Source organism: Elephantulus edwardii, unplaced genomic scaffold (genome assembly GCF_000299155.1).
Source record: "Elephantulus edwardii isolate Elephantulus edwardi_28Jun2011 unplaced genomic scaffold, EleEdw1.0 scaffold00118, whole genome shotgun sequence".
Lineage (NCBI taxonomy): Eukaryota > Metazoa > Chordata > Mammalia > Macroscelidea > Macroscelididae > Elephantulus > Elephantulus edwardii.
The window spans coordinates 3,250,293-3,263,207 of NW_006399868.1; the positions used below are offsets into that span (position 1 = coordinate 3,250,293).

Here is a 12,915-nt window from a genome sequence, read left to right on the forward strand (position 1 = left end):
GTGAGGAGATGGTCAGTGGTCAGGCTTCTTGGTCAGGCTTTAGGGTGCCTCTCATGAGGAGATGGTTGGGCTTCAGGGCGCCTCTCATGAGATGATCAGGCTTCAGGGCGTCTTGTGAGGAGATGGTCGGGCTTCAGGGTGCCTCTTGTGAGGAGATGGTCGGGCTTCAGGGTGCCTCTTGTGAGGAGATGGTCGGATTTCAGGGTGCCTCTTGTGAGGAGATGGTCAGTGGTCAGGCTTCTTGGTCAGGCTTCAGGGCGCCTCTTATGAGGAGATGGTCGGGCTTCAGGGCGTCTCTCGTGAGGAGATGGTACCATCTCCATTTGCAGATGGTGGGCTTGAAGTGGAAGGTCTCCAACCGCTGCTCTTACAGGCTGGCTCCTTTTTGTTGTTTGTGCTGCTAGTGTTTACAGTGGCTTCCCAACCCAAAACAGAACAAAAATTGTCTTTGTGTCAATTCTGACTCTTCGCAGTTCTGTAGGACAGAGCAGAGCTGCCCTAAGCGTTTCCAAGGCTCTGGGTTTTTCTGGAAGCCGACTGCTCTTTCTTTCTCTCAGCAAGTGTCTGCTGTGTTTGAACTGCCAGCTTCGTGGTTGGCAGCCCAGAATGTAGCCACTGAACTACTCAAGCTCCTTTTACAGTGACTTAAATGAACAGGGACTGAAAACAAAAGGTTCCTTTAACAGCAGTGATGTTGTTGGAGATGATAAAATGCTGCTGCCCAAGTGTCCACAGAAGCCAGGCAGCTCCACAGTGCAGTGCCCAGACCCACTGGAGTTAATTCCCCTGGTTCCTAAGGGTGTAAACTTCCGTGAGACGAAACTCCCCATCTTTCTCGGCGTGGCTGGTGGATTGGACCCCAGGCTTTGGTTAGCAGTGCACCATGGGCCACACTGTGCCACAAGGGTGCCTTTTGTATTGAAATAAAGGGGTTTATCATACACTCTGCTGGCTGGAGGTGCTGCTGACGTGACTGATAGACCCTCCAGGTATTGATCATGACATTCTTATGTGATGGCTCATAACCATTCAAGAAATCGGAAATGTCTTCAGTACCAAAGACAGAGAATGTTGGTTTCTGGTTGTCTAACTGATGGCTTACCTGGTCTCACATTGGCTAATTGTCTAATTCATGGCTAATTGGTCTGACATTAATGTTGCTAGGAGAGGCTGTTCTTTGGAGAGGGATACATGCTTGGAAAGGTAGAGGGTCAATGAAAGAGAGGAAGCCCTTGAACCGGATGGATTGACACAGTGACTGCAGCAGTGGATTCAAGTGAGATTGTGAGGATGGCACAGGATAAGTCAGGGTTCAGATCTGCTGTTCATGGGCTCACTATGAGTTGACGCGACACCACACACAGCAAGAAGTATCTATGATCAGCCTGATCGCTGTGTGTGTTTTATTAGATTTTGAAATTAAATCTTTTTATCCAGAAGATTTAAACCAGTGTAAACCTGTGTGTCCTCAGCAGTCTACTCCCGTTACCTATTTTGGAAGGCTTCCTATTTTAACCTAGAATATTCATCTTGTGCAGCTGCTCTGAAGTAAGTTCTTCTACCCCTTGGTTTGATTTAGAATTTAGGAAATGTTGGCATTAACATCAACAAAAATACCAGTGTAATTCATATCAAACATCCTTGACCTTCCAGTGCTAAACTTGTGACTTATCTGTCAAACTTTGTCTTATTTAAACGATACCTTATCTCAAGTAGCAGAGTATTAGTGGATAAATAGTCTCGCAGTGTCTTTGAGTGGAAGGTTGGGATGTGAGTTTTTGTGGTTAGTGGTCCCAGTCCTCCTCGTGTCAAGGAGAGGCCGCCTCTGGAGGGCTGCCACCACCGTGCACTCTGAGGAACCATCTCAGGCTTACACATATGGAGGTTGTTTATGAGTTTTCTGCCAGTGAGGAAATGGGGAAGGAACTCTGCATTTGGATTTGATCTCCACCCAAGCTGAGCTCTATTCTCTGTTGTTGCTGAGAAACACAATGGGGTTTATGTGTGTGTAGGGCAGATAAATGTCAGGAGAACACTGGCCGGAGTTTGGCAAGGCTGTTGGTGCCATCCTCCTCCTGCATCCCTACAGCCAGCTGGACTCATCACGAGGGAGGTGCCAGGTCCACGGCTCCAGTCCGGGCTCTGCAGCGAGCCCCCACCCCTCATCCCCTCATCCAAGGGCCCCCAGGTCTCTGCTCTGCACACACATGCGCCCTTCACCTCCCAGGGCTCTCGCAGTCCTCATGGTTTGCACGGAGCCTCGTGGCCCTCATCGCAACACTACACATGCATCATTGTGTTGCTGTTCAGTTGTACCTCCAAGAGGCTGAGCTGTCGAAGACACCACATCACTCGAGTGTTGAAATGTGGTCCTTATTTCATAAGGACAGATGATAAATGCATTCTGACTGGGTCGGTGAAGTTTTCAGAGTGGCCACGAGCATGCCTGTCCCTCCCTCTTCCCCCTGACGTCCCATGTCCCATCGCGTGGAGAGGGAGGGTTTCCTGCTGGGCGCTAAGACAGCATCTTCTGCACTCTCTCTGCCTGAGCACATTGTTTTCTCTGAGACCCGTTGATCTCTTCACACTCTTATGCTTGAGTTCTACAGCTGTGTTTTGATTGGTACCTTGCTGCCCCTAGACCTGAAACCGTGGTTCATTTCTGCCTCCCAGATGCTGTTTCCCCCGATTCTGTTGTCTCTGTAGGTCTTCCTGTGGTTTGTCCCATTGCCTCTTTTACAAGCAAAGATCAATTTATAGATTTTATTTCTCATGCCACTTAATCTTTTAAGGCAAAGAAATGGTAAGATACTGGCATTTCAGGAAGAATTACGAAGTTTGAAATGGACGTCTTGACACCCCCCTCTTGTGGTGCACCATGGTGACCCCATGTGGCAGAGCAGAGCCGCCTGTCGTGTTCCCTTGACAACTGTCATCTCTGCAGAACAGACCACCAGGCGTTTTCTCCCGAGGAGTTCCTGGTGGGTTCAGACCACTGACCTTTCAGTTCGAAGCCAAGTGCTAACCTGGTGCATTACCAGGGCTCTTTGCACCTTTATTAGGACATCACTAATGTCTGTCTGTCTTTCCTCATCCCTGCCACACACACAATTAGGAGGTTTATTATGGAAATAACTTGTTACAGTTCAGATTGGAAACACTCAGGATACTGGAGAACGACTCAGTTCTTTCAGGCCCCGGACCAGCATTAGAAAGTGTTTCCGTTCTACCAAGTAAGCCGTGCCCACCTCCACCTGTCAGCCCATCTCTCCCCCATGGAGCAGCTGGTGGATTTGAACCATGTGCCTTTGCGTTGGCTGTACATCTCCTTCCTACTAGACCACCAGAGCACCCTATTTAAGTATTAGCTATTTGTATAGTTATGCTTGATCCTGGGGAAGAGAAAATCTAGCATAATATAAAGATCACTTGGTCTGATGGCATGGTTGCTTTCTGACTTAATTTTATTGCTGTTAAGACTTTCTTATTTTGAGAAGTCTTGATTTTAATAGCTTCTGTGTAGGCGGGTCATTGCCTCCTTGGAAAGCCCAGCTGACAAAGCTTTCTGATTTTATTTTTTTTCTTTTGAGAATCCAGCAAAATTTTCTAGTGAGTTCTTCATCTCTTTGTGGTGGGTTCCTGATGTGCCCACTTGGGTCTGGAGGAAGCACTTCAGCCTTTCTCTCTGTTGCCAGGACACGGAACTGGGCAGCAAGGCCAGGCTTGACAGCTTTTGTGGTCACCTTGGCAGCTCGCTTAATTGATCGCCTCACTGTCGATGCTGCTGCGTCTCCCACCACTCCCGGGAGACTGCTCTCGTTGGCCGGAGCCTGGCTGCTGGGTTTCCTCCCCTTGTTTGCAACAGAACAGCTTGTAGCCCGCAATGAAGAAAGGAATCCCATTCAGCTTGGTGTTTTCATCGTTGCCTCTTAGGTGTGCAAAGAGAGTACTTAGTGTGAGGCTTCAGCCGAAATCGAATTCATCTTCTTCAAAATAAACATGTGAGAGAATGCATTAGATGCGTCAGCTAGCTGGTGAGAAGGAAGGGTTAGAAAGGGACCCAGTGGCCATTCTTTGGAAAGTCTTTTTGATTGGGAAATAATGAGGCTCTGTCAGTGAAACACATTGACAGAAACCCGTACCTGCCTGAATCCTAAGTTCCGTGATGGCACAGAGGGTAAAGCCTTGGCTGCCAGCTGACAGGTTAACAGTTTGAACCCACTAGCTGCCCCACTGGAGAGAGATGTGACAGCCTGTTTCTGCAGGGTGGGTCGCCCCAGATGTAGGAGGAGCTCTGCCCTGTCCAGTGGGGTCACTGTGAATCTCTGTGGACTCGGTGACCATGGGTTTGGCCTTTTGGGTTTTGGTTTTATGAAGCTTACACTACGCACACCTCGAAGACACCAAGTAAGGAAATGAGGGCGTGATACTGTGTTGGAAGGTGATCAGGTCACATCTCAGACCTTCTCTTTGCTTCTCAAGTAGCTCGCAGTCAAAGCCACAGTCTTTGGTGTTAGACACTCTTAAGACTTTAGGGAAAGCAAATTGTCATGCTGCCTGGTTCTATACCATGATGGTTACAGTGTTTTGAATCCATTGTTGTTTAAAGAGGGCAAGGATCTATCCCTTTCTCACTCTTTTCTTTCTCTCTCACTGTGTGTGTCTCTGTCTCTGTGTGTGTGTGTGTGTGTGTGTGTGTGTGTGTCTGTCTGTCTGTCTGTGTGTGTGTGCGCGCACGCGTGCCCACACGTGTGCATGTGTACACTGAAGCACTTATGCTTATGTTTACTGGTACTGATGGTAGTAATACTCAGTAATCATGGTATGTAAATAATAGTGAGAAGTACTATGGAAAAATCCCTGGAGCCTTAAAGCCATAGCAGTGTAACCCTGCCCATGTTGGAGACCACAGCTGGAAATTGGGGTGTCAGGAGAGCTGTGCTCCCTCTGAAGTCTCTGACAGAGAACCTGGGAGAATACAGGTGATCCTTGGCTTGTGTCAGCATCACGTCCGTGTCCACCTCCACTGAGTTCACCTCATCTTCCAGGCTCTGCATCCATGGTCCTATTGCCTCCTCCCCTTCTCTCTCAAACACCGTCTGTCCCCTCTTAGAAGGAGAACTGGGATTGTATTGGGACCAAGCAGGATTTTCAAGGATAAGTCCCCCAGCTGCTCACCTGAAAGTTAGTCAGATCTTTGCCATGGAAGGTAATTTTCACAGATTCTAGTGATCAGAATGTGTATAATCTTTTGGGGAGCCATCGTTCCACACCCCACAAAGGACTAAGGGAACCTTTGTCTGCAGGGGGCAGGCTCATGTTGCTGTGCCTCCTGGTGATGGTGGTGGTGGAGGCGCCCTGTCAGCTCTGACTCATAGCAACCCCATGTGGAAACAGCACCTGTCCTCCTGGCCTGTATGAGCCTCACCGTGGCTGCCCTGCCCCTTGTCCTGTGACCACGCCAGTCTACCATGTTGAGGGGCTTCCTCGCTTTCTCTGACCCTCGACTTTCCCAGCATGACCAAGGGCTGGCCCCTCTGACAACACGCCCAGAGTGTGTGAGAAGACGTCTCACCATCTTTGCCTCCAAAGAGCACTGGTTGCACGGCCTCTGAGATAGTTGCCTGTTCTTTGGCTGGCCCGTGGGATAGTCCATAATCTTAGCCAGCACCACAATTTAAAGGCATTCATTTTTCCTTGGTCTTCCTTATTTATTGCCAGAATTTCACGTACATGTGAAGCAACTGAAAATGCCATGGCTTGGGTTAGGTGCACTGATGTCTCTGCACCGGCACTTTAAGGAGGTCCTTGACAGCTGATTTACCTTGACAGCTTCTTGATCTTGACTTCTTGACTGCTGCTACCATGGGTGTTGATTGTGGATCCAAATAAAAGATTGGCAACTTCAGTGTTTCTCTATCTTGAGGTTCTGATGAGGACTTTTGTTTTCTTAATGTTCAAGTGTAATCCGTCAAAACAAGCATAACAAGTTCAGCATGCCCTGTGTTGTCCTTCCTGGCTCCATTTTTCATACCTTTCCAGAGAACGTCGCTGTCGTTCATACATGACTTGGCCAGTGTAGGGCTTTAAGGTTTTATTGTAACTATTCATACACAATATATGTGGAATGACTGCAGGTTTATGTTAAAACTATTGTCCTTGAAGTGCTTCATACCATAGGTGATATTCTGCTGCTTGCTTTCTCACCTGTCCAGGTTAAAGCATGCATCTAGTTCGGTTTTTTTTTACCTTCCTCTCTAGGCTGTGGAGTCTCTCTCTCTGGCTTCAGAGTGCAGTGCATTGTCCTTGGGTGGGGCTGGGGGATGCTGATTGCCCCCACTGGGGTTGCAGTCGTGTCCCTGCGGCCAGCGTCAGGATACCGTTCATAGCTCTCATCGGGAGTCAGCAGCCTTTGAGGGTTGGCAGAGAGACAAAGACTCAGGGCTGCAAACAAGCATAGCTCTTCTCTTGAGCTTCACGTCTGGACTAGGACATTCTGTCTTCAGATGGTCTGTGCCTTGCTTTTAGCCTAGTGACATCTGTAAGATGGGATCTTAAGATCTTAATTGCCTCCTGTATCTCTGGGTAAACTCTGTTAGGGCCAGAGCTTGTCTCGTGCCTCTGTCTGGTTTTCTGTGGTGTCTGGCACATCTCTGATGCTCCGTGTGTGTGTTTGAGTGAATGTGTCCACCGCTCAGCATAATATCCCCCCTGGTCATCCCATGACCAGGTTCCTGCCAGGCATTCGCATGTGAACTGCTGTTTTGTGCCTCACCTGCAGACCGAGCCAGAGTCCGGCTCTTCATACATCTGTGAGTATATATGAAGAGGGCTCCGGTGTTGAAATTTCTCTTCCCTTAGGTGTTACATGGTGAAAAAAATCCAAGGAAAGATGAGATTGCTAAATGCACATGCAGACTTCCTTTTTAAAATTTTTTTAGTTGCATCCCATCGGGCCTCTTTCATCCCCGTATCCTCATGGCTTCCTTGTGTGCACAGTAATTGCTTTCTCATTGCAAATGTGCCATTAACAGAATATGTTTTATGCATGTTTACGCCGCAATACCTTTTCAGCATTAGGAGAATTTGAGTTCCAATGGGGTAAAATGTGTGAATCATTCTACTTGGAAACAGTCAGTCATAATAGTGCTATCGCTGTTAAGGTTTATCGGAGCGTATTTCCTGGGCCAGGACTGGAGGGAGGCATTCTTCTTCTGCCTGTTCTTCAGGTTGAGAGACCTGAACTAGGGCATTGTGGTCTCCTCAGGTACACTCGGCTCATGTGGGGGGAATGGGGAGGTGAACCCCATGCTTCTGAGGACTGGTCCCCCCACTCTCTAAATTAGGGAAGAGAAACCTGGAGATGAGTAATAGGAAAGGAGATCAAAGAGGTGGCAGGTGAGGACAGTTCTCTGCCAGAGAGCTTTGAAAGATGAGAGAACAGGTGGGAGAATCCGTCCAGGTCTTAGAATGATGGTCCCAATGGTAGTTTCTAAAGAATCGGAATTTTAATTTGAGGAACCAAGAGAAACGGATTTCCCTACACTCGTAGTTGTCCGTGAAGGAGGGAAGGAACCAAGACAGGTCCAGGGGCTGAAGGCAGGTGCACTGACTTTACATGGTACTGCAGGTCTGGGGTGTTGGCGCTCTGAGAAGGCCAGTGCCCACTGCCCGTTCTGTCTCCAGAGTGCTGATTGGTCAGTAATCTGTAGTTACAGCCATGGCAGGAGGGCAGCGGACATCTGGACAAATGGTTAGACTGAAAGTAAATTGAGCTTAGACTACTCAGATAATGCAAAGCAGAATGATGTATAAGCAACGCCTGGGAGAGGGAACGTCACGTGTTTATGGCAAGGAGGTCGTGGAGTTGGATTCAGAGCAGTGGTGTGATGAGGGTCATGCGTGTCGCCCTCACTCAAAGCTGCTGTCCTCTATCATCCTCTATGTTCTGTGCATCTGTCATAGAGTCCGTTCGCATGTCAGTGTCTCTCTCCTCGATATGAGCTCACGGCTCGGTATTCTTTTTGCATCCTCTTGACTGGGGTGTGTTCAGGGGTATAATGCTCCACTTGGAGATTACCAAGATCACAGTCTCTGTTCTTGGTAACCCCGCTCCTGTCCTAGGCGACTGACACAGTCTGTGTAGAACCTCTGCTTTCTGTCCCCTTTCAAGCCAAGTGAAGCTTTCCTCAATTTCATACCAAGTGGCTATTTACTGAAACCAGTAGAATTCAAGTTAATAGTGGCACTTGCCTAAGTAGCATTTGACTGAATAGTGATACTTGCATAGTGTGTCTGTTTCCAAATAGTTCCCCTCATTCCTACAGGATGTTGTGTTAGGATAGGTGGATCGGGTGAAAATTAACCTGTGTTTCTGTCCCCCGTCAGGTTGCCTCACAGCGTATTAGCTCAGTGGACCTCTCATGTTGTAGCCTGGAGCACCTGCCTGCCAACCTCTTCTACAGCCAAGACCTCACTCATCTCAATCTAAAGCAGAACTTCCTTGGGCAGAACCCCAGCCTGCCCGCTGCCCGAGGGCTCAGCGAACTGCAGAGGTAAGAGGGCAGAAACGGGTGGGCGATTCCAGACCCACCGCATCCCGTCGACCCCGCTTAACCCTGTAGGACCACGGAGAACTTCCCTGCCTGTAGGATTCCCCCGGGTGTAATCTCCACGAAAGCCGACTGCCTTGGCTTTCTCCCACGGGGGGCTGGTGGGTTCCACCTGGCGGCCTTTCATTTAGGAGCTGAATGCCTTAAACCACTGTGTCACCAGTGCTCCATGGACGGTTATAGGGAGGGAAATACATTTCTTGAATTAAAAATTCTCTTTAAAAATTAGTTTCTCTTTCAAAGGATCACGTAATGGGATTTTGTTTAGGACATTTATTCATTTTCATTCTGAGGAGGTTCTTTTTCAAAGGGTCCTTCCTTTGAAATTAACTGTCTGTGATACTTATTTACTGTATAAATTTGTATAAGAACCAAATCCCAGGGAGCTCTGGTGGCCTAGTGGCAAGAAGCTGCACTGCAACCCCAGAGGTATGCGGTTCAAATCCAGCAGAGCATCTGGTTTGATGGCACACCCACAAAAAAGAATTTATTTTATTTTTTTAAAAAAACTTTATTGTATTATTTTTACGTGTACCGTTCAGATCTGACTGGTACAGGAGAGGATTGCCCCCCCCCTTTCTCCAGCAGAGCATCTGGTGGATTTGAACCGCGTACCTCTGGGAAAGCAGTGCAGCGTCTTGCCACTAGGCCACCAGAGCTCCTTTTTTTGTTTTTTTAAATAAAAGAACCAAACCCCAAGTCCACTGATGCAGAGTCAGCTCTGTTGTGGTGGCCCCTTCCACAGGGCTTCTGAAGATGTTCGTCTTAAGAGGACCCGACTGCCTCATCCTTCTCCCTCAGAACAGCCGGTGCATAGAAACCACGACCTTTCCATTCATAGCCCGACACAAAATCCACTCTACCTGTGCTCTTCACTCAAGAACAGCTTCTTCAAATCATTTCTGCCTCCAAGAGCCTACCTACAAGTACAGCTGTGAAAGTTAATGACCTTTAATGCGTTACTTCTAAACCACAGGGGTTTGATCAGATGGTTTCTTTTGAAATACATAAAAGTCAGTGTTTCAAACACAGGACATTTTGTTATAAATTTAAGGCCTAAATTTAAATCCATTAGCACTGTGTCACCTGAGTGATGTGTACACATATGTCGTAGTTACATAAATAGGATCTGTTTCTTTAAAAGTAGACAGAAAGGATGGACTTGGATATGTCTAGAATATATTTAAAAACATGAAACTTCGTTTGAGGAAAGAGGTCAGTTACGGTAGTAAATTAAGCCTCATATTTGTTGCAGGAATATAACTATTTTAAGTAAATAATGAATTGCTCATTTTTTATTAAATGACTATAATAAAATTGATATTTGGAAGTGAGAGTGGCATCCACTTCCTAAACTACATGCCTCTGGAAACTCTTATCAACTTTGATAAATGTCGATAGTTGTAGAGGGGCTTCAGGCCTTTTGTTCATAGGGTCGCTATGAGTCATGCTCCCCTCGAAGGCAGTCAATAGCAACAACATAATAATAAAATCAGAGATTAAGCTATGGTAATTAACTATTGTGATTTTGTGTTTCTAGTTATCTATGTTGAGAAAAAAATTTAACCTAATAAATTTTTACTGTAAAACTTACACAGGTATGTAGTTGGAAAAGAGGAGAAATATTTAACTGGAAATTGTGTTTTCAGATAATTGTGGCTATTCTTTGATAATGGACCAAAATTGGACAAGTGGGCATTTACTTTTAAATTGTGATGCAGGTAGGTATTTACAGAGCACTTTGTTCCGTAGTGTAGGTTACAATCCCCACAGTTTAGCATCACTCTTCCCACCTCTTCCATTCATCTTTTCCCCCCTCTGTCTTCCTGCCTTCTGAGCTTTCACTTTCAGCAAGTACTACCCTTTTGATTTTGTAGGATTGATTCTTCTAAGGAGGGTGGAGTGTGCGCCTCCCTACTGTTATTGTCCCCTCGTAACCCTGTCATTTGCTGAGCTCAGAGCTGTGCATGGCAGTGAATTCAGTTCCAGACTTGGAGAGTGAAGAGGACCATGGTCTCCGTCAGAACAGCAGGCTGGTCTTTTTTTTTTTTTACGATTTTGAGTTTTATTCCACAGTTTTCTTCCACTTGATCCAGGACATACTATTGTAATCCTTTTCAGAGTGGTCAGCAATGGTGGTGGTGCACCATCTAGTTCTAGTCTCAGGGTCACCAAAGCTGGGCTTTTAGGGGTCCTTTCGTCCATCGGGCTAATTGTTTCCATGTCTTTGCTTTTCTTCACTTTTCTTTGGTCAGGATGGGAGGTGGCAGGGAGATCCATGGTTGGATGTTAGGTGACCTCACAATGACCTCAGTCAGTGTTCACCGAAGTAGATGTAGAACATTGTCTTGGCACCTTGTGTTATGGCAACTGCAAGTGATCATTAGCTCCAGTGTGCAACTGTATTCATAATTTGTTCTGCTAAAATGGGTAGCAGACCGGTTACAAGAAGTCAGCATTGTCCCAGATGTTTGATTTGCTGTATATCTCCAGGATTTCTGATATCAACATTTTCCCAGATGTTTGATTTGCTGTATAACGACTTGTGATATCAGCAATCCCTCCTTCCTTCAGTTCCCCCCTCTTCTATGTCCCTTGTGTTTGGTTCTTTGCTGGAAGGGCTCACAGAGACTCAGACCCATCTGGAGAATGAGTCATATGACTGGGGATGATGCAGGCCTATCTGTAATGTAGAGACAGGTGAGCATTGTATACTGTTGCTTCAAGTGCGCCTGGAAAGTGGACATCTCAATGAGAGAGCAAGTACTGAGGCCCCATGGTCTTCTGTAAGATCCTAGTAGGATGGACCTGTATCCCACCCTAATCCTCTCTCCTTAATAAAAGAAATACTTCAGCACAAAATGAACAGTTAGTCAGTGCCATTTTGAATGATAAACTTTGACACCCCAGCAACCTAAAAGCTGCCAAGTCGATCTGAATATTTCCATTGATGTTTCCTGCACTTTACCCATGCATAGCATTGATAAATTGATTACCAGTCCTTTGGAAATGACTGGCTCATTAAGTAGCCTAGAGATTCCAAAAGTTAACAGATTTCACTATATGAAAATCACATTTGTTAATATCACCACCAGTCTCATTAGAAAAGTCCTTAAATACCAGAAAGTTGTCAAGCTGACTCTAAATACAAGTTTTGAAAGATTTTAATTGAAAGCTTGAATGGTGTCATTGGCAACAAATTCCACCAGTTGTTTTTCTTGAAATGGCATTCTCATTTCTCTCCGTTTTGAGGAAATGTCTACCAGATACCCAACTCTGAATAACCATAGAGTGCCAGCTATTCTCATAGTGAAAACAGTGTTGCATTGAAAATTCTCACTAGTTCTGCTCATAGCTCAAATCGTGGCCCCAAGGTTTCTTTGAGATAGCCATCATTCATTTGTTTGCCAAAGTCTTTAATAGTGATTCCCATTTTATTACCCAGAAAGTTAAAAAAGTATACTCAGACATCAAGATGTAATAAAAATAAACTTTCCTGCACCACAGAGACAATCTTAAGTAAAACTGGTGTTGACCTTTATGTGTGTGTGTATGTGTATATGTGTGTATATTTACTGCAGCTGGGTGTCCGAGAATAGTAAATTCCAGGATGGCTTTATGCTTCATTGACTAAGGTACACAGGCAGTGGGAACTTCAATAAGCGTATAGTTCTTTTGATATCTAATAGCAGATACAATGAAAGTGCAGTTTTTACCTTGGAGGGTTTTATGAAGAAGACCTTGAATGAGTGGATTGGCACAGTGACAGGAGCAGTGGGCTCGAATGTGGCAAAGCCTGTGTGGATGGGGCAGAACTGAGCAGAGATTCATTCTATTGTACATAGGATCTCTGAATCAGAGCCAACTCAACAGCTCCTAGCAACAACAACAACAGTTTGTGTTGATATTAGTGTTTGTACTGAAATTTCTGTCTAAAAAGTTAGTATTGTTTTTTGCTTAAAGGTTGCATCAAAATACAATCTGTTTATGAGGCTTGGGATTATTTTAATTTTTTTTAATATTTCTGCACTTCTGTTGTTGACAGCAAAAAGAAAAAAAGTTTATATCATTCTACAGAATCTTGATAGCCTCAAACAGAAGGGAGTTTAGAATCCATTTAACCAGTGCCTTCACGTTTGAGATGAGGTGGGTGGTACACTAAATTAAAAACTTTAGAAGAATTTGCTTAGGAAGTGGCCTGAATAGTGTTTTAAGTATTTGCTTACTGTCTTATTAAAAATATAAAAGAATTAGAGGAAAATATGTTTACATTTGAAAAAGCTAATCATTATCATCCCTAAAA

The 12,915-nt window shown here is 45.6% G+C and overlaps 1 protein-coding gene across 1 annotated transcript in view; it reads left to right on the forward strand.

Moving 5' to 3' along the window:
• The window catches only part of PHLPP1 (PH domain and leucine rich repeat protein phosphatase 1), a 307,243-nt gene that overhangs the window by 208,683 nt on the left and 85,645 nt on the right, over positions 1 to 12,915 (forward strand). The window contains exon 7 of the mRNA XM_006892758.1: positions 8,389 to 8,555. Within this exon, the coding sequence (XP_006892820.1) occupies positions 8,389 to 8,555 (167 nt within the window). The remainder of the gene's footprint in view (positions 1 to 8,388; positions 8,556 to 12,915) is intronic.